At 40.6% G+C, this 22102-nt stretch overlaps 1 protein-coding gene across 3 annotated transcripts in view; it reads right to left on the bottom strand.

The window, feature by feature from the left end:
* DISP1 (dispatched RND transporter family member 1) overlaps positions 1–22102 on the bottom strand; it is a 121116-nt gene that overhangs the window by 74536 nt on the left and 24478 nt on the right. Inside the window, exons 2-3 of one of the 3 annotated variants that reach the window (XM_079763689.1) lie at positions 12121–12185; positions 10825–10887 (exon numbers count right to left, since the gene is read on the bottom strand). The exons of 1 other annotated variant lie outside the window; for it this stretch is intronic. In XM_079763689.1, coding sequence (XP_079619815.1) covers positions 10825–10870 — 46 coding nt within the window. In that variant the 5' untranslated portion in view covers positions 10871–10887; positions 12121–12185. Of the gene's footprint in view, positions 1–10824; positions 10888–12120; positions 12186–22102 lie in introns of those variants that run through there. One more of the 3 variants, XM_079763691.1, reaches the window with a different exon arrangement.

Below are 22102 nucleotides of genomic sequence, written 5' to 3'. Positions count from 1 at the left end.
GCAACTGTGTGGCGTGGCCTCTTCACCTTGAGAGGCTAATTAAGGGAGATTCCTCATGAGATTCCAGCAAAGCAGACTTAAGAGAGCCTATATGATCCATTACGACTCTTGTTATGTTTATGCAAATAATCAGGCTAAATTAAAACTGGACTTATTGCAGTAAGTATATTGGTCTTAATTTGGCTCTTTGATGAAAATGAGGATACTAGTAAATCCAGGGGGAAAACTGAGTTTCAAAAGAATCTATAATACACAGTTGTGGACATTAGACTCAAGTCCAGTTCATTGTCTTCATACTTTTATTTTCTGCCTATCAACTGAACTGGATCCTGAATTGTTCATCACTAGAGATGTTACTTGTTGGTCAGGGCAAACAACATGCAAAATCTGGGCTACTCAGACTAGGGGGCACCCCAGTATCCTTACCTGGATACTGCCTTTCATGGGACCATTCGTCATGGTTCTTATTGTTCTAATTTTTGCCTCAATACCATTAAGATTTATAACACAAGTTGTCTTCACCAGGTTACGAGTCCTACTTGTACTCCAGGAAGACAGCCGCTTACCAATTCTAAACACCATCACAGCCTCCTTCCACGCCCAGGCCTCACCATCCCTCTGACAGACAGCAAGGATCACTTGGCTCTGAAGGAAAACTGCCCCTCTTCAGCAGGAAGCAGCTGTAGAAGAGACCCTACACCCCTATCCCTCAAAGAATTCGGAGCCGAGAACCCTTGGGGGGGGGGCGGGCGGGATAGGGGGGATGATATAGTAGGCAGTTAGACAGACATGAGCAGAGTAGGAACGATAAGTCAGATATGGAAGGTCACCAGGGCAGAAAGCCCGGGGGCCTAGCAATGAGGAAAACTTGGAGGATAAGTGTTTGGGGGTGGGCCCTGGTCCCCAGGGTGAACTTCCCCGCCCCTAGCATATCACTGGTCATGAGGTTCAGACCTTTCCCTGATCTTTCCTCCCCGGTAGGTTGCTAGTCATGTGGCAGACCCCTTTAGAAGAAAAAGGGGGGCTGAGAATGGCCTCATAAGTTTCTCATACAAGCCCTGCATGACCACTCCCTTAAGCATTAAGCCTTAGAGATAACATCTAGGCCTCAGTTGTATTTCAGCTCCAGGACCAGAACAGCAGCAAGGCCAGGCAGGCTGATGCCATGACTGACATCAGGACGAATTGCGATGACAAATGACCCCAGCCCTGGCACTGACCAATCAGTAGAGACCACGACCATGAACGGGCATACCCGGAAAGCTGATGAATATTCTATTGAGATCCTCCCTTGAGACCTCCCCTAGAATTCCTGCCTTTTAAAACCCACAAGGCAAGGGACCTAGAGCAAGCCCCTTCTCTCTCTCTCTCTCTCCTCTCTCTCTCTCTCTCCTCTCTCTCTCTCTCTCTCTCTCTCTCTCTCTCTCTCTCTCTCTCTCTCTCTCTCTCTCTTTCTCTCATGCCAGTGCCTTTTCCCACCCCCTCATTCCCCCAGGCTCACTCTCTCTAGAGCATGCCCGTGCCTTTCCCCTTCTCCTCCCCCCCACTCCCCCCCCCCCACCCCCACATTTCCTTTGCCTTTCTCCTAAGCACCATGGGCCCCACCTCTAAAAAGACATCTGTCACTGGCTTAAACCTTTATACTACATCAGCTAATGCAGACTTCCCCACTCAAACCAATGTTCTATTTCTTCCATATACTACTCTAAGCTAGAGTCCCTCGAAAAGTGACCAGAACTTTACGAATAGGAGGATTTAATCAGAAAGCTTATGTTTTGTCTCAAAGAATGTGGCCAGTGAAAATCAGATGGCAACAATTCACCTGTAGGACACCAAGACATGAAGCAGAAGGGGAAAAGACAGGAAAATGCACGGCTAACTGTGAAGATTTAAGACGTACGTGGAAGAAGATAGATTCCTCTGATTCAGATTAGATATGGAGCATTTTTTAAAGTAAGTCCAAAATGAACACACTCATGTTTTTAAGGCATGTGCAGGTTAACCAAGACACCACATAATTTAGCCTCTGAAAATGCAGAAAAGTAAATATAATAAAACTGGTACGTACTTTTAAATTATAAAACGCTCAAATAAAAGTGAAAGCTGTAGATGTTAAGGACTGTTTCCCTGAGGGAATGGAGCCTGCCTCATTATTTCTGGACTTAACCTGACTATTAAGTGCAAAATTAAATTATTCATGACAGGTTCACTGAACTGCCTCCTAATAAAGCACCCTAGAAATATAGAACAACTCCCCATAAATTTACGTGGCAAATGCCTTCTTAAAAATATACAAAATGAGATGCTAACAATATTTTAATTATACTTTTAAAATGTCATCATGTTCTTATTTTTAAACTTTATGAAAGTATAATTTACACGCAATAAAATGTACAGATTTTAAGCATATAGTTCAATGAGTTTTGGCAAAGGAATGGATACATCCCAATCAAGACAGCGAATACTTCCATCAGCACAGGTTTTCTTTACCCTTCATAGCCAATCTTCCCAATGAACTCCACTCCAGGTAACCATATAATAGAACCACATAGCATGTACTCTTTTGTGCCAAGTCTCTTTTAGTCACCAGATGTCTGTGAGAGTCATCCACAGTTGCGTGTATCAGTCTTCCATTCATTTTTATTGATGAGGAGTACATATTGCATTGACTGTTTTGTTTATCCATTCCCACTGATAGACATTTAGTTGCTTTCAGTTTTTGACTGTAACGAATAAAGCTGATATAAACACTCATGAACAAGTCTTTTGTTTCTACAAGGGCATATGTTTCTATTTCTTTGGGGTAAACATGTAGGTATGGAGTTGCTGGGTCATAAGGTACATTTGTGTTGACCTGCTTTGCAAGTGGTAATGCCGTTTCACACTCTCATTAGAAATGTCCCACCTGTTCTTCTCTTCTTGTTATTCTCAGTCTCTTTCATGTGAGCCATTCTGGTAGTTCTAAGTGGTATCTCATTAGAGGCTTTCAGTAACTGAAGTGTCTTTTCAAGTCTTTGCCCATATTTTTAAAAATTGTTTCTCTTTATCATTGTGTTGTAAGAATTCTTTAAACATTCTAGATATAAGCCCTTTGTCAGACATTGTGTTACAAATATTTTGTCCTATTTTGTGCCTTGCTTTTTCATTTTTAAATGGTATCTTCAGGAGAAGAAAAATTTATTATCTTGAAGTCCAATTTATCAAACACTTTTATCATATGAATAGTGCTTTTTTTTTTGTCCTAAGAAATTGCTATGGTCTGAATGTTTGTGTCCCCCCAAAATTCATGTTGGATCCTAATGTCCAACCTGGTAATATTAGGAGGTGGGGCCTTTAGGAATTGGTAAATCCTGTGGGTGGGGCCTTTATGAATAGGATTAGTGCCCTTATAAAAGAGGCTCGAAGGAGATCTCTAGCCCCTTCCGCCACATGAGGATACAATGAGGCGTGTACCACCAGAAAGAGGAACCTCACCCTACGCTGTTGGCACCCCGATCTTGGCCTTCCAACCTCGAGAATTGTGAGAAATAAAACCAGCTATTTCTAAGAGACCCATCGGTGGTAGTTTGTTATAGCAGCTAAACAGACTAAGGTAGAAATCTCTGCCTACACTAAGGTCACAAAGACCTTCTATGTTTTCTTCTAAAAATTTTGGTTTCAGGTTTTATAATATTTAGGTCTGTGATCTATTTTTAGATCATTTGTGCATTTGCTGTAGATAAATATATTTTATTATTATTATTACTTTTAATATATTTTTATTGATTTCAAAGAGGAAGGGAGAGGGAGAGAGAGAGAGAAACATCAATGATGAGAGAGAGTCATTGATCAGTCGCTTCCTGCATGCCCCACACTGGGGATCAAGCCTGCAAACTGGGCATGTGCTCTGACTGGGAATTGGACCGTGACCTCTTGGTTCATAGGTCGACACTCAACCATTGAGCCACACTGGCCAGGCAATAAAGAATATATTTTTTAAAAAGTATTTGTTTACCCTGATTTTGGTTTCACTATTAAAGTCAAAATTGCTTTGTTAATTCTGATTACACAGATCAGTTTCGGATTTCATGTTGGAGTATTCCACAGCCACATTCACACCTTCACTTTGCATTTCTTAAAGTGCACAAAGAAGTGTAGCCTGTAGCAAATGTCAAGCACTGGAAACCAGGAGTGAAAAGTATTAGGCAGTATTCAAATAATGTAATGCTTGGATCTCCTAGTAAGGTTAATAGCATAACACAGAATCCATGTCCAAATCCCCAATTTAAGAATTTATTTTGCTGTCAAAACTTGTTATTTCTTGCAACACCACTTATTGGACTCATACCAAGTATACTATGTGAACAAACTTATTAATACTTCTTTTTTGCAAGACTGAATCACTATTAGCAGTAGACAGGGCCAGGGAATTCACACTAACATATGGCAACAGCCACAAACAAGGCTGACTGCGAAGCCTTCTCTCCTCCATGCTCCTATCCAGGTTCCAGAAAGATCCATCTTAACCTGCGACTCCGTGTCAACGTTTCCTGCTTTTGCTTTGGGCTTGGTATCAGTGGATTCCTGTGAATCAGCGCTCTCTGCTTTTATTGCTAAACTTTAATTCTCACAGGAGAATTAAAACACTTGCCGTTTATCATTTGGAATCTGAAAAAAGGAAGCAAAGCCCACATGGAAACACTTCTCTTGAGTCTCTTTATCTCCCTTCCAGATCCCCTCTGCCACTCCCATTGAGTCTTCTGCCAACAAAAGAACTCAAAAGACACAGCTCTCAGCTATGACTGATCTGAAAATGATTTCAAGGAAGATACAGACCTTTTCATTACTTTCTTCGTTAAGGTTTCTACTCTGAAACAACAAAATGGTATAGGCTTAAAAAATGTTTCTTTCAAGATTGTCTAAAATGAAAATTGTTTTCCTTGGGATGTCCTATATTGCTGAAGTAATAGTAGCATCGTTGAGAAACTCTTAAAAATCATTTTCATCCACTAACCCATGTCTCTAACATATTATTTTCCTTTTTCTGTTTCTTGTAGCCTTTGCCCCAAAACATATGAATTTCACAGAGTTATAATAACATATGGCTATGACTATGAAAAAAACAGTCACATGGGGAAAATGATAGACCAATGAACAGCTTACATTTGGAAGCAAAACAGTGTCACAAACCAGACAGTATCCCAAGTGCTACTGTTGGCATTGTCTCCCCTAATCAGAAAATCTCTTGAAAGAGTTCCTTTAGGAACTGCTGAAAAGCTCTTATTTTGGGAAAACAGATTCCCTATCATCAATCAGTACAACAGACAAGACATACGAGGTAACTGGATATCCAACCAAACCCTGGCTTTCAAGGGATTAAACATCAATTTATTTAATACTCGCTTACTGAGATTTTAAGGGTATTTTCTTTCCTCATTCTTAACCTCAAATACTTGACTTCAGAAAGGATCCCAACACACTTTCCCAAAATATATCACAATCATAAATACAAAATCCATACTACTCAAAGTATAAAATGTATTTTTTTAAATTAGAATCTCAGAAAAAAGTATTTATTTTCAATGTTTCAAGTTAAAAACAAGTAACTAAATATACTAAGAAATCTCTTAAAAGTCTTTCAAGTAGGAAAAAACATTAGAAAACTGAACATTATCAGTTACTCAAGATAAGGTTGTTACAAGAATAGCAAGAAAAAAGACGTTACAGTTTTCATAGTTCTGGTAGAAGTTAACACGGTGGATGTTTAGGAAGATTTAGTTACTCTCTCCCAGTTTGTGAGAGAAAATAAGGGTTACTACAACACTTTCTGGTTTGTCTGTTATCGTCAATGTGCAGCTGAATTTATTCTGTTATCAGAATATCTTCTGATAAAAACACCAAAAAAAACTCAAAGTTTAAAAGACTCCCTCATTGTGTTGGACATTCTAATTTTCATCATTTTTATACTGCCCCGCCCGAAGCATTCTCTTGCTCTAGAAAACAAATTTACCAAAAGGAGAACTTTTTAACTCTTTTCATTCAATAAAAATACCTCTGAAAACTTTACTTTTAAAAATGCTTTGCTTCTTAAGATTTACTTGTCCTACACATGCAATAGCTTGAAAGTCTTACTTTTTAATTTGTTCAATGCATATGTGTATATATGCATGTAGGGATTTACTCCATCTCATTCATGTCCTTGGAGTGGCCAGCCTGGTTTCACATGGGATACTTATTATGGGTGGCTAGTCTATCTAGAATAAAAAATGACTAGAGGGCCTTTTTCTCCATTGTCCACCTATCATTTGGAGGTGAATGGTGGAACCTTAAATAGGGCCATGTTGGGACTATTTGGGATAACTCTATAGAGCTAAACCATCTCCCAGAAACCGTCTTAAATGAAGCAACTGGTATGAAACGCCAACTTGCTCCTAACATTCAGGCAGATCCACTTTGCAAAAGGGTGAAGTCCTTCAGGGATTTGTAGCCAAGGACCCAGGAGAGTCCCAGTCGGAACCCATGATTAGTGACTCAGATCAGTGACTGAAACGGCCAAATGACGGCGGGTCAGCAGTGTTAGTCCTCTGTTATTCTGACCTCTAACCCCATTCCAACCTGCCAAATTAGGACAAAGCTCTCTTTCTATTCTTAAAGATACCATTCTTTTGAACATAAAAATATCAAAAACAAGACGAATGCGATATTTATAGATACTAAAGCAAAGAAAACCACCAACAAAATGAAAAGGCAACCTACTATTTACAAATCATATATCTGATAAGGAGCTAATATCCAAAGTATATAAAGAACTCATACAACTCAACAGCAAAAAAACTAAACAATCTGATTAAAAGTGGACAGATCATCTGATTTTTCCAAACAGGTACATGGAAAGATGTTCAACATCACTAATTATCAGGGACATGCACATCAAAACCACAATGAGATATCACCTCACACCTGTTAAATGGCTATTATCAAAAAGACTAGAAATAACAAGTAATGGCAAAGATGTGGAGAAAAGATGTGGACTTCCTTGTGCACAGTTGGTGGGAATGTAAATTGGTGCAGCCACGATGGAAAATGTTATGGAGATTCCTAAAATAATAACTGAACTAGCATACGATCCAGCAATTGCACTTCTGGGTACTTATCCAAAGAAAATGAAAATACTAATGAAAAAAAAGATATATATACTCCATGTTCACTGCAGCATTATTTATAATAGATATGGAAACAATCTAAATGTCCATCAATGTATGAGTGGATAAGAACATTGTGGTAAGTATGTATGCACACACTCATACAATGGAATATTATTCAGCCATAAAAAAGAATAAAATCTTACCATTTGTGACAACATGGGTGGAACTTGAAGGTCTCACACTAAGTGAAATAATGTTAGACCAGTGGTCGGCAAACTCATTAGTCAACAGAGCCAAATATCAACAGTACAACGATTGAAATTTCTTTTGAGAGCCCAATTTTTTAAACTTCTTCTAATGCCACTTCTTCAACATAGACTCGCCCAGGCCGTGGTATTTTGTGGAAGAGCCACACTCAAGGGGCCAAAGAGCCACATGTGGCTCGCGAGCCGCGGTTTGCCGACCACTGAGTTAGACAAATACAAATTCCATATGACCTCTCTTGTATGTGAACTTAAAAATATAAATAAATACGACAAGCATAAATAAGATAGAGGACAGATTTGTGGTTGCCAGCGGTATGGGGTGTAAAGTGGGAGAAAATTGTTTTTGTTTAAATAAATTGGATAAATAAATAAATAAATAGATAGATGAGGAAAACAAGATTAAATTTTAAAAGACAATATGGCATTTATAAGTGATTACCTAGTTCAGGAAACTATCTGCTGGACACTAACAAGTGTTCTGACCATGAACTGAAGAGCATTGGGAGCAGACACCTGGCCAAGTTTCTCTGAATGTCAGCTGCCTGGGAAATGCCCAGATGCCATGAGCAGCCAGCCCATAGGATGACAAGAGGCAGGAAAACAAGGGCTTGCAGTTCAGGTATGCAAACAAGTATTTCAGCAATGTGCCTGTCTTAACAAGCAACACTCTAAGGTGTCCGAGGGTAACGCGCTCCAGCTTTCAGCCCGCCGTTTCCCATTAACCTGGCATCGCGAAGAAACCTGATAACGTGCTGTCGCTGAAACCGATCCTTCGGCTTCTGTGACTGTTTTCCCCACTCCAAAGCCTTCAGAGCTGGCTTTTAAAAACATCTCAACCACACATTTGTGTTTATGGATGGGTGTGCATTTAGCAAGAAACTGGCCCTTCCCAGGAATGTCTGCAGTTAAACAGCCGGTGCCCCAACAATTCACAGAGACGCACTCCATCGACGTGCAAATACCCATAAGGAATCATTTTGAACAACTAATCCTCCGCCTTTAGGTAAACCAGATTCACTCCAACTGATCTCTCTGGAAGCTCTCCGTAGAGACGTGATGTTTCCAATCACTCGTAGCTATTTTCCAGTCCCTCTTGGCAAAGGGTTTTTCTTTCTAGGCCTTCTAGGTCAAACGATTGGCCCCGTGTAAGCAAAGACTGCCTTGAGTCACTGCTTCAAAGGCAGCGCCACCTAAGATGGTCTCGCAGAGCCGTCCTGACATCAAAGTGCACGCCAGCTTCCTCTGCCTTCGGGATTGACAGGGTTAGTCTGTGTGAGGAAGGAACTTCAAAGAGCTGGCCCCCAGCCAGCCACAGTGGGGCTCGGTTGTCTCCTCCACTAAGTTAATCCTCCTTAAGGAAGAAATGCAGGTATCAGCCACCAGAGCAATCGAACCGTCTTCACACAGCCACTGGAGCCAGCTTTGTCTGAAAACACGTTTGACGGCTCTGTGGTCTTTTCCCATGTAATTGGAAAGCGCACAGTAGGTGCTCAATAAACATTTTTGAATGCACGCATACCTGAATCTAACAGCAGGCCATCAGGTGTGGTAGCTGTTCCTCTCATCAGGGGTGCTATCTAATAAACCTCCGAATATGGCTCGGGTTCCTGTCTCGTGTGCCCCCAGCACTCACTATCCAGATTCCCCAGGCCTGGCTCTCTGTCCTCAGCATCGGAAACAGAGAGGAGGGACAGAAAAGGAATGTGCGTATCAGCTCTGTGATCTGAGCTGGAGACGGAACACTGGAAGATCTTTCTCCACAAGCCCTTCCTCCCATAGCTATTAGCGTGGCCCTCAATGATTTTTCAAAACAAAGTCCTCTTCTCTGTGCCAACGGCAGGAGAATCACAACCTTTTTCTCCCACCCTTCATGAACAGCAAAGTAATCCGTACCCCCATTTGGAATGTAAATCATAGAAATGTATTTCTATACCAAGAAATTAGGCAAATTCAAACACACACACATTAGAAATTTTAAAAGGACTGATGAAGTACATATTAAAGTAAGTATTCCATTTATTAATAGTTCAAAAATTTTTTCATTAAAACTATTTTATTAATTATTAATATGTTAACATAGTGAGAACAGTGTTAGTATACGTGTGTGTGCTTTTTAATTTTGATTTAACCCCTTGTGGTGAAGTGATCTGTGAGTCTGGTTCTAACTGCAGTTTCTTCAGGTACTTGGTTTAGTTTACTGGGAGAAAGAACCCTCACAGATAACACGTGGCCCCAAGTGAAAGGAGACTCCTTTGCTGCCTTATCATGACACTTGTTTTTCGGTTCTACCCATTAGTTGTTAGAGGTCTGAGTGTTAATTTAAAATGTTCACATGTGCGCAGCCAGTGTGGCTCAGTGGTTGAGCATCAACCCATGAGCCGGGAGGATGCCGGTTCCATTCCTGGTCAGGGGAACATGCCTGGGTTGCAGGCTCCATCCCTGGCAGGGGGCGTGCGGGAGGCAGCCAATCAATGTTGATGTTTCTCTCTCATCGATGTTTCTATCTCTGTCTCCCTCTCCCTTCCTCTCTAAAATCAATGAAAACATTTTTTGTTATATGTTCAAATGCTATAAAGGGATGATGTTGGCAGCTAATACCTCGAGGTACCATATATACATAGAGTAAAAACAGTCACTCATAGCAGACTCACATCTAATACGTTGCAGAACTGGGATTCAAAGCCAGAACGCATGCTTGCAAAGTCAGTGCAATAAACCCTTGCTACTCAAAGCGCGACCACAACCAGCTGCAGCTGCTGGGAGCGTGTTAGAAATGCGGGTTCCCAGCCCCGCCCCGCGCTACTGACTGAGCCTGCTTTTTAACGAGATCCCCAGATGATGTGTAAACACATTCCACACAGATATAATAAAACCACTTAAATGTCTCGTACCTGAGAACACTGAACGCCTGCCTACCTGCAGGCGCTCACTCCTAGAGAATTCAACTTCACATGGTCTGACATCCAGACATTTTTAAAAGCCTGCAATGACTTACGTTTGAGAGAGGCAGAGACACATAACCATCTATTTATCTATATTTTTTTACCTTGATGGTTCACATGATACATGCGCAGTCTGCATTAGTGAGGCTTTCTGGGGAAAAGCTTCCACAAAATCATGACTATCTGAACCTCTCATATTGCACGTCAATGTAAGCAATAGTCACTGCATTCTCCGCAAAACCGCTATAAGCCCCCGAAAATGTGAACTACTCAAAGGCATGCACCCATGTTAAGAAACAGTGCAGCGCCTCAGTACAGAGCAGCAACACAATTAATGTTTGCTAAATGGGTCCGTGAAAGAAACAGCGATCACCTAGGTTCAGGTTGGCACTGCAATGAACACCGCATACACATCCTATATCCTCACAACAATCCTTCGGAGTAGGAGTCAGAGGCTGAGGGAGGGAAAGTAACTTACCCACCGTTACATACCTGCTAGGAAACGGGAGTTCAATTCAGGTCTCACTTCAAAGCCCATGAGCTAGACCCGCGGTTCTGAAAACAGGCGAACATCAGAATCACCTGGAGAACGTTCAGCCATTCCCCCCACTTCTTGGCGTCCCTTTTTGTCCTGCTCTGACTCTCGGACTCATGTCCCACACACTCACACAATAACAAGTAAATAAAACCCCAAACTGAATGAACACAGTAACAGATGATCCTGCCTATATCATCAATAACATAAGCATGTTGAGGGGGGAAAAGAACTGACCCTAATAAACATGGATAACACTGTTTTGAGTAAATACTATAAGACTAAAGGAAGAACTGTACCCAAATATTGTATTGGAGTTAGTACATTTATTTGTTATGGGGGGACCGGTTAGTGAAACTACTTTGTGTCACGGTTTCTTTCTCAACCTTGGCACTCCTGGCATTTGGGGCCATGTAACTCTCTCCTGAGGGCTGTCCTGTGCATTGTAGGACATTGAGGACAACCAAAACACCTCCAGCCAATGCCAGAAACATCCCCTGGGAGACAAAACCGCCTCCAGTTGGAACCCCTGCTTTATCTACTAGGTTTGAACGAGTAAGTAAACATATTAGAGAGAATGGAGCCAGGTTCTTTCTCTCATGCTGGAGAAAAAAGTTACAAATAAGAAAAGGAGAAATGTTAGAAAGAACCCTGCCCTGTTGGGTTTGAGTAATGAATATCCGTGGACTTGCTTTCCAGCTTAGAAAAATCTTTATAAATTTTGCCTTTTTAAAAAAATCAAGTATTACAAGACAAGCGGGGTCCCCTTGACTCCACAAGCCAAGTGGAACATTCTGGATCCTGTTCCCTCTCTTCCCTCCGGGGAGGTCACCGCTGCCCTGAACTGGGGGCTGGCACTCCCATGCGTGTCTTACACTATTACTACATTTACGTGGGGACTGCGAGAAAAATCTTCCCATTCTGAATAAAGGAAAAATACTGCATGCTCAAAAAAAGAAAAAATTGTTCTCTGTCAGATGCTCTTCCAAGAATTTTACCTGAACAATACCTTTCCGTTGTCATGACAACCCTAAGAGGTAGTATGTTACCGCATTTTGCTATCAGCTACATCAGGTTTCCCTTAGGAACTCTTCTTTTCAGAATTTGCCTGGATGTTTTCACCAATTTTTTTCCTTCCCGGCAAACTTTAGAAGCATATACATATCTTCAAATACAATAGCGACATCCAAAACTTTTCATTTGAATTCATTCTAGCAGGCATCTAATTAGTGTTTTCTGATGCGACTTCCTACCTAAAACATTCTGCTCCTCTAAGAGGTCAAGAGATGCTCCCGCCATTTCCATTCTTTCTAGGTTCCTAGTATGTAGACAAGAAAAGAAAAAAGCCAAAATAGTTAGAATAATTCATAGTACATTTTATAGTTAACACAGAGGGAGGGGGAAAAAAAGAACATACAACTGTAAATACAACCTTAATTGGGGATAATATTAAGAAAAATTTAAATTTAAGGCCCTTCATGAATGTAAGGCCCAAGCTAAAGGATCCACCAGTCCCATCCCATTATAAGCCCCAAATGCTCCCTCATTGTCTAGCTTCACTTTACCCCCTCCAAAAACTAGTAAACCAATGATTTCCTTTGATCTGATAATCATCCCATTTTCATTTAGAGCTATAGTAACAGTATCAGAATTCTTCATGCAGGCTTAACTTTAATAGTTTCATTTGAAAAGCTACTACGTAAATTCAGTTGTAAGTTACATCTCTCAGAATATAGAAAAGATCAAGGAAAGGATATGATCCCTCTATTTTTCTTTATAGTTGTTTCATCATGTATAAGATATTTTGTTCTTTTATAGCCTGAATCAACTAATCCTTAAAATTATCATGAGCTATTGGATCAAATGGTCATGGTTTCTACAAGCTTTGCTAGCTCCTCAGAGAGAAAGAATTCCTCTGTTAAAACATCTCACATTGATGTTTCTCTCTCTCTCTGCCCTCCCTTCCACTCTATCAAAAAGCAATGGAAAAATATCCTCAGGTGAGGATTAATGAAAAAAAAAATGTAGTGCTTGAATCAGATCTTGATTATAATCTCATGGTATTTAAAAGGTATTAATTTGGTGCTACTTTAATGAAAAAAATAAAAGCTTGCTACAAGAGCAACTGATTATATATAACACACAAACCTTAACTAAGAAAAGGATTAGTATTTTGTTTTCTCAATCTCAAATACACTCAAATTGTTACTGACGTTTTTCTTACGTTTTAAATTGACTAATTTTTACATTTTATGTGAAGAGCTGCTTTGTTAGTGCTATGTGAAACCTATGATTAAGAAACTCCCAGTAAATATTTACATTCAAAAATATTTTTTCTTTTATTAGTACCTGTGATTTAAAACAAACAAACCATCTCTTAGGGCCTGAGGCACCCCTAATGTTGGAAAATTACAAGGACATTTACACTTATTTGGAGTTACTGAAGGCTCAGAGCCTCAGAAAACTTATGAAAATTCACAAAATGCAGAGAATTAATTTTGTTCCCTTTTAAAAAGAAAACTGTAATTACACCAAGCAATTCATTTCTTGGCAAAAGAAGGTTTAAGTCTTAATTAAATCAAGGGCACTGTGAGAATTTATTAGCCTTGGTTTCACATGGAAACAACATTCATCTTTCATTGGTGAATATACTAGTTCAGTGGTCGGCAAACTCATTAGTCAACAGAGCGGCAAACCACAGCTTGCGAGCAACATGTGGCTCACGAGCCACAGTTTGCCGACCACTGTACTATTTTAATGCATTTATTGCTAAATACAAAAGATTTCTAAAATAAACTAAGATGAAAATGTTTAACATTATGTGAATCAAGAATATGAGCATTTGAAAAGTTGGATCTTAAGGAAAGCATGTCTAAAAATTATCTTTGAGATGTTCCTTTTTGTATAGATATTGCTACTGAAGAATCTGAAGGTATTAGAAACACTAGAGTTGAGCCAATCAGTAGCCAGATAATCTGTATTTTTCTTCAATGAAAAAATCGATTACCTGACTTCACTGTTTTAAGCTTCTTAAAAACGAATCCTAAATACACAAAGCTAGGATTGATTTCAATTTCTATTTATTAGATCTCTTTACTAACAAAAGCCTATACTAACAATAGATGCCTCCTCTAACAAACTGAATAATATAATGATAAAGAGTTAATAATTCTTCTCAGTCCCACTCCATGAGATAATTAATGCTAACTACCTAGTTATCCCTCCATGATGCTCATGCAACTACTGGACTACCACATCTCCTGTGGGTGACGTTCCTGGGCTGTCTGTACCCCTAAAGAAAACACTGAATTATCATAAAACACACCAGGGGCCCTTAAGTGAAAACTCAAACAGGAACAAAAACAGAACTTCGGCTAAAAGTACAGAGACATTTTTAGAAATTTGGCAAGCATACCTGCCTTTACTAGTTAATACCGTGTGTGTGTGTGTGTGTGTGTGTGTGTGTGTGTGTGTGTGTGTGAAAAATCAGTAATATAGGCTGATGCTGGCGCAATAAAACAAAATACACATCAGGGAATCTGATATAACAACACTACCACTCCCAAAGTAAGTGACAATTTGGGGATTTTAGCTATATGTCTATACTTAAGAGATATGAAGCCATAAAACTTTGCTTTCAATAATTTAATCGTGGGAAAAAAAGATGATTAATGTAAAGTGACACTTTTTTAGTTTTTTTCTTTAAATAGAAAAGGCTTTCAAGACTGAAGTGCTTTAAATGTCGTGATCTTTCTATTCGTTGTGGAAGATGCAGACACCTCGCACTGTTCCTATAAACATGGGGGAACATTTCTAAATAAATGTTCCCATAAAGGGCTAAAGAAGCTACGTTGCGGGAAAACTTCTTTCAAACAAAAATTAATTCCAAGCCAATTTTGTGGAAAAGTCTTCCTGAAGGCTTTGTTCTATGTTTACTAAAATATCTTGTTTCTTTGAATGCTCTATTAGAAGTTACAATGCATATGCTATATGTAACATTCTTTAGGTAAACAGAAAAAGCAAGTCGTTTTTAAGCAAGTTTCTAGGAATAAACTACGAGTTTATGAGCAAGAAACTGTTCGTTTTAATTACATCAGAGAGAAAAATAGAGCACATTTCCTGAGATTTAAGGGGGTGGCGGGAGGGGGGAGGAGACCGGGGGGGGGGGTAGAATTCACTTCAAGAAGTAACATCGTGAATGGCTGCCCTGAATTGTAAATCTATAACATTTGAGGGCATAGGTGAATGAAACCCCACTGCTTTCCCCCAGATTCCTCACAAAGTTAATCATATAATTTGGCAATGAGTCCTAAGGTTATCAGAAATTTCTAGTCCCTGGCTCATAAGTTATCTTCAAGCATCCTTGCTTAGAAGAGCTTAATAATAAGCAGCAGGGAAGTGGAAATTCTTTTTGCCTTGACAGCAGGGGGGATAGGAAGAGAATTCAGATGAAGAACATATTTCACATCGCCAGGGCTGACAAATGTGAAAAATGTGCCAGACAGACTCTGCTGGCTGCAAGTTTTATAATTAGAAATTCTGAAACCTGTTCAATGGCGCCGCCCACTTCCAGGGGTTTTTTGAGCAAAACAAAAGAACGATTTTTCTTCTGTTGCAATTTTATTTATAACTTTTTCTTCTTGCAAAAAAGACTTCATATTCACTGAATAATTTATCTGGTTTCATGATTTAAATGTTAAAAGAACAACAACACGCACACACGAGAGTATCATATGGAGTCATGCATCATCTGGTTTGAAAGTGTAAAATGAAGATGTTGGAGAGAACCATTTGTTTGACAAAGTTTTATTCAACATCTAAGTCAGGCTAGGCATTGGTCACAGCAGTGCGGCTATTTACAGAGATAACACCATGACTGTTGTATTTACTCATTCATTTAAATCAGGGGTGGGAACGCCGGGCCCATGGGCCCTAATCATTTGGTCTGGCCCTGCCAAGGCATTAGGGGTGAGTTGATTAAAAGTTTGACCAAATAAAGCAGGCTAATGTTTAAGTTGATCATTTTGTATGGCCCACGAATTATGTTATAAATATCCAAATGGCCCTTGGCAGAAAGAAGGTTCCCCACCCCTGATTTAAATCCTTAAAACATATAGTTATCACATACTGCCAGGGCTTGGACAAGATGCTAGGGATATAAAACAGTATCATGAAGCCAAGTTCTCCACTGTTGGAGAAGGGAGTTATAAACATGGAAGACTGGGATGAATCCTGGGGTGCTGGATTTGAAGTGGAATAATGACTATGAACTCTTAAATTATATATAGAACTTTAATTTAGACATAGATGTACACACACACACACACACACACACACACACACACACGCTTCCTAGCTCAGTCTGAGAGACCGAAGACCTGAGAGCATCTAGAACCAATGACCCAGTAGAGCGATGAGCACACCCAGATCTTGATTTTAAATACCATTTACCAGGAAAGGGAGTCAGGGCCCCTTAGAAAAAGGCTGAGCCCAGGGCTGGGGCAATGAAGGACTTAGGACATCTTGTTACACCAGAAAGTAGGAAATTCCCAAAGAATGATGAAAATGTATCACAAGGACAGGGGAGCAGTTTGCAGGGGCTCCACAGGACAAATCTAGAGTCATTCAAGAATCAAAACCATTAATGACAGAATGGAATGGAACTCCTTGAAAAAAATAAGAATCTACGAGTTCAAACGAATGCAAATGAAAAATAAAGACAAGTGAAAAAGGAAGCGCTTCTTTAGAGCATAAAGCCAACTACTGAATGCGGAAGAACGAATGAGGGGTGCAACAACTATGGGGTGAAAGTTTAAGGAGAAACAAGACATTTTCAGTCCCAAAGGGTATCTCCACAAATTACATATTAATTGCAAAGGAGAAGCAGTGATTGGACAGTGGAGAAACCTGGTGGATATAATTTAACCAAGTGAAAAATCAGTAATATTTGTACACTGATATCCTGTGTCTGCTGATATAATCTACTGAGGACACACCTCCCTTCTATGGTTTTCCTTCCAATGACAACCTAATAATTAGACAATCTGATAATTAGACAAACCCAAATTGAGGGCTCTTCTACAAAATAACTGACCTCTACTCTTCAAGATATGTTAAGGTCAAGAAAGAAAAAGAAAGGCTAACGAACTCTTCCAGATTAAAGGAGGCCAATTAGACATGAAAATCAAGTGGAATGTGTCATCCTGAATTGGATACTGGACTGAGAAAAAAAAATAGCTACAAAAGATATTATTGAGACAATGGGCAAAGTTGCATATGGACTAGAAAATGGTATTATGTGAAGGTGAAATTTCCAGATTTTGATAAGTGTACTGTATTTTATTATAAGAGAATGTTCTTCTTAGGAAAAACGTACTGAAGTGGGTAGGGGTAAATGGACACAATGTTGGCAACTTAGTCTCAAGTGGTTCAGAAAACCATTATGCATAATTTAAAACTTAGTGAGCAATTGGTAAATCTCAATAAACAGTATAAATATATGGCATTTCCTTGTACCAATTTTGTAATGCTTCTTTAAGTTTGCAATTACATCAACATTAAAAGTGATAAAGAAACACGACATTATAGTTCTTTCATCCATAAATGTAGCCATTCAGTTAACAGTTAAGATTCTGCTATTTGTCCGACAGCAGGCACAGATGAACAGAACACAGATCCCTACCCTTGAGGACATCCCAGTCTTGTTCTATTATTTTTATAACAAGAATTGTCATAAACACAAACACATATTGTCCATCCACTTCAACATTCTGACCCAAAATGGCAAATGGCATCGATGGGTATCTTGTGGCAGGAAATAGCTGCTTTCCGTGACACCAACTTTAAAAACTTAGGGGCAAATCCCTAATGCAGCCTTCCTTTTCCTTAACACCCTATTACACGCCTGTCCTCTGCTGTAGTATGTCTATCACCAAGCTGGTGTCTATACGGGCCCCGGAACAAAGCCTGGCTGTGTGGGTGTGGAGAGGCCCGCCGTCTCCAGTTGCTGGAATGTCAGGCCCACGATCACCGGCTTCTCATGGGAAACAGGCAAACACTGCCTTTAGGTCCCGACCAGGAAAATTAAAAACAGTAAGCAGCCCTACCTGGATTAGTAATGAATGACAGCCACGCAGCCTGGAACTATTAGTTTCCTCTGGGCCGGAAGGAATCTCGGTGCAGGGATTTAGGCTGCAGCGCTGCTATTTGCTGAGAATTTGGAAAATTAAGCACGGATCCCCTGGAAGTAGAATGTGGCCGTGCAGATCACAGGACCTGCAGGCGGCTGCAGCCAAAGGTCTAGATGTGAGAGCTAATAAAAGACTGTGTGTCAGAATAAAGTTTTCAATGCTCCCATTTGAACTCAATAAAAGATCAGTGACATCCAAGGGGCTCAAAGTATTCACATCTTGGAGCTGCCAAGCTAAATAATTTAATATCTTTTTGAACAGAAAAGTCTTTGCCCCCCCCCCCCCAGGGTATATTTTTCAAAATATTAAATGTCCTGTTAGCTTAGACCTCTTGCAAGCAGCTGCATTCCTTTTTGGAAACTGGAGAATGATGGTTTGCCTCTTCTATAATTGGAGAAAAATTCCAGTCACATTAGGTAGGAAGCCTTCAAATCGCATACCTCCGGAGCTTAAAAACTGTGGTCCTCTTAACAGTATGCAAAAGTTGAAATAGTCAAAACTCTTCCAAGGGTAGAAAGAAAAGGGAGGAAGCACTTCCCATGGCAAAATTAAACCAGTGATCCCTTTACATTTGTTCTGTAAGCATGGAAACCACTGAGCAAGCGAATGAGATTAACTGGGGAAGTCAGAGCGCCCTGGTGTAATGAATGGACGCTCAGTCCTTGACTTAAGAAGTATGGTGCCGGGGCTATCTGTTGGTGCATAGTAACGAGTTCCATGTGCTAACCCTGTAAAGGTTAAGACTCATTATTGGCTAAAATATGTTGCTTTCTAAACAGTTCAGTGTGTCCGTTACTTCCCCATAGATTCTTCTTAATGAGCATAATGCACTTTTCCACTGGGTTAGAAGATTTAGGAACATAACTTTCAGGGCTTTTGAATATTAATTAATCGCTTAAATCTGCCGTTGCTAACAGGTCCTCTACAATTCCCACAGCGTGAACTCCTGTCCTGTTTCCTTTCCCCACTTCCCTTTCTACAAGGAGAGGGCACAGGAGGGATGGGAGGAGGAAGAATAGGGGAGCCAGGTGAGAGGTTCCTGATGGGGCTCCTTGTCACACAAGGAAACCCTCCCGACTGGTACACAAACCCCCTTACTCAGGAAGGTCCTCTGACACAGAACCAAGCAAGAATTGGTTCACTGTTTTAAGTTGTTTTGCTTTGTTTCTAGTAGTAGCTCCCCAGTTAAGGGTAAGGGAGTAGGCAGCGACCCCTCTCTTCTTAGGAAAGTCTTCTTTTCTAATGTATGTTTTTATTGATTAGAGAGAGAGAGGAAGGGAGAGAGAGAAACATCAATGATGAGAGAGAAACATCGATTGGCAGCCTCCTGCATGCCCCCTACTGGGGATCAAGCCCGCAACCAGGGCTGGTACCCTGACCAGGAATGGAACCTGCAGCCTCTTGGTGCCCGGGACGACACTCACACCAACGGAGCCACGCTAGCCGGGTGTAGATGGCATTCTAAAGCAAAATTCACTCTTCCTCGGGCTCTATCCATTTCTTCACTGCACTTACCACTATCTGTATACAAACACACACACTATATATGTGCATACGTATGTGTATGTATATATACATATGTGTGTAGATGCATTTATATGTGTGTGTGTGTATTTATGATTTTCTCAAGGGCAAGGACCTCATGCTAGGTACTCAGTTTATTGTTGATAAATATGTATATGGTGCCGTGCTGGCTAAGCTCCACACACTAAGTGAGCAGGACTGACTACCCGTATTTTTTATGTACGTTGGGGGAGGGGGGGGCGGTGAGGAGGTAAGGGATCTGTTTGGTAATTTGGTTAGATTACTCCCCAGTGGAATCCACGTCCTTGAAAATGGGCGTTTTATTTTAATGCCGTTATCAGGGCAGAGGTGAAAGAAGCGCTCTTCTTAAAGGGATATTTTTCTCCTCCAGACTTTTGCACATGGTAGGATGTGTGAAGAATGCGCTACTTGGGTATCTTCTTTTCCTAGAGGAGTTTTAAATTTTTCAAGCTGTCAGGATGACTCATGTGAATGATGATTTTTAGTTAAGAAAACAACTTGGGCTCCTTGGCCAACTCGAAAAAAAAAATCCCCAAAGTCTACGTTGCTGTTTTGTTATCGTTGACATGCCTGCCTTCAAAGGCTCAGAGAAACCCCAAATGCTGTCAATCTGGAATTTTCGCTAATGAATTTATAACTCGTTCCAAATTCACTGGTTTCTCACTAGACAATTGGTTTCTAAAATATTGGCTGCTTTGTTTCCAAGCTGGCTGGGCTGTATCATACAGAAATGGAAAAGAAATTACAATGAGAAATATCTACTTTGGTTGAAATGGAGCTGGCCATATGGAATGCATAATGTTGTTTCTCTAAAACCGCTAACATTTTGCAAAACAAAGCTGTTACACAAATAGTAAAGCACAACACAATACTGCCACAGCTGAGGAATCGCCTGGGAATTCAATGCCTTTCTAATACTATGGGACAAATCTCGCATGCTCTCCGCGTCTAGAGAGCAGAGTGGTGAGATCTTCCCAAGTCTAAAGAGGCCCCCTCATACCAATGAGGCAACTGGTGAAGAGACACAACAAGTCATCTGGGAGGGAGGGTAGTTACACCCCAATGATCAGTGGTTCTTAACCTTGGAGAAAGCGTGAAATCCTCCGAAACCAGGTGAAGACCTATGGAGCCTTCCCCTCATCACATGTTGTGTAGTGTCAGTGTTCTTTAGGTCTCTGAAGGGCATTCAAAGGTCTCAGGTTAAGGGGCCCTGAGGCAGAGATTCAAGCCTACAAAGGGAAAGGATGGCCGCTGAGCCTGCCAAACAAAATAACAGGAATCGGGAAATATTTAAAGCTAATAAAAACTTGGGGGAAAAGAGAGTTAAAAGAGAGAAAGGGGCCCTTAACCAGTTTGGCTCAGTGGATAGAGCGTCGGCCTGCGGACTCAAGGGTCCCAGGTTCAATTCCGGTCAAGGGCATGTACCTTGGTTGCGGGCACATCCCCAGTAGGGAGTGTGCAGGAAGCAGCTGATCGATGTTTCTCTCTCATTGATGCTTCTCTCTATTCCTCTCCCTTCCTCTCTGTGAAAAATCAATAAAATCTATTTTTTTTTTAAAAAGAGAGAGAGAAAGGGTGGGAAGATTAGAAAGCTAAAGAGAAAGGGGGAAATAAAAGTGAGCAGAGGAGTAAAGGGAGATGGAGGCAAAGCACACGAGGGGTGAAGGTCTGCTCTCACTGAACTTGACCGCAGGCATTCACTAACTGTTGCTCGTGTGCTAATGATACGCTCAGCATTTTTCATGTAATTAAAGCTTACACATCTTACATGTATAAGACCTATCTTATATGTTCCACAGCTCAAGAAACGGGCACAGAAAGACTGAGTCTACTGTTCAGTAGATAGCCAGTGACGGGGCTGGGATTTAAACAGAGACCTGCTGTTTGAGCCCAACGCCAGCCTCGGAGTCCTTACAGCCATGCCCCTCCCGCCTGTCTTCCTGACTCGGAGACGCAGCTCTAGACCGCTCATATCTGCTCCTCCTGAAGGCAACTGTCTAATAATGAAAAGTGATGCTAGAATACATTATCAACAGACACTGAACCAGAATCCAGATTATTCTCCTCAAGATCTGAAATGCTCGTGATTTTATTTTCCAGTTTTGTTGAGATGGCATTGACATATAACATTGTCAATATTGACATAGAACATTGACATATAACATTGATTTTCATTCCAACTAAAATGGTACTTTTATGTATGTTTTTAATTTTTGGAAATTCCATGTATCAAAAGATTTCATATGCTTTAAAATAGTAACGAAAATGTACTAGAAATATGGCCTGTATGCCTGGCTGGTATAGCTCAGTGGTTGAACGTTGGCTCATGAACCAGGAGGTCACGGTTTGATTCCCGGTCAGGGCACATGCCTGGGTTGCAGGCTCGATCCCCAGTGTGGGGCGTGCAGGAAGCAGCAGATCGATAATTGTCTCTCATCATTGATGTTTCTATCTCTCTCTCCCTATCCCTTCCTCTCTGAAATCAATAAAAACATCTATT

Source organism: Cnephaeus nilssonii (assembly GCF_951640355.1).
Source record: "Cnephaeus nilssonii genome assembly, chromosome: 23".
Classification (NCBI taxonomy): domain Eukaryota; kingdom Metazoa; phylum Chordata; class Mammalia; order Chiroptera; family Vespertilionidae; genus Cnephaeus; species Cnephaeus nilssonii.
Note: the sequence above shows the minus strand (reverse complement) of the source record. Positions and strands in the feature narration are given on the sequence as shown.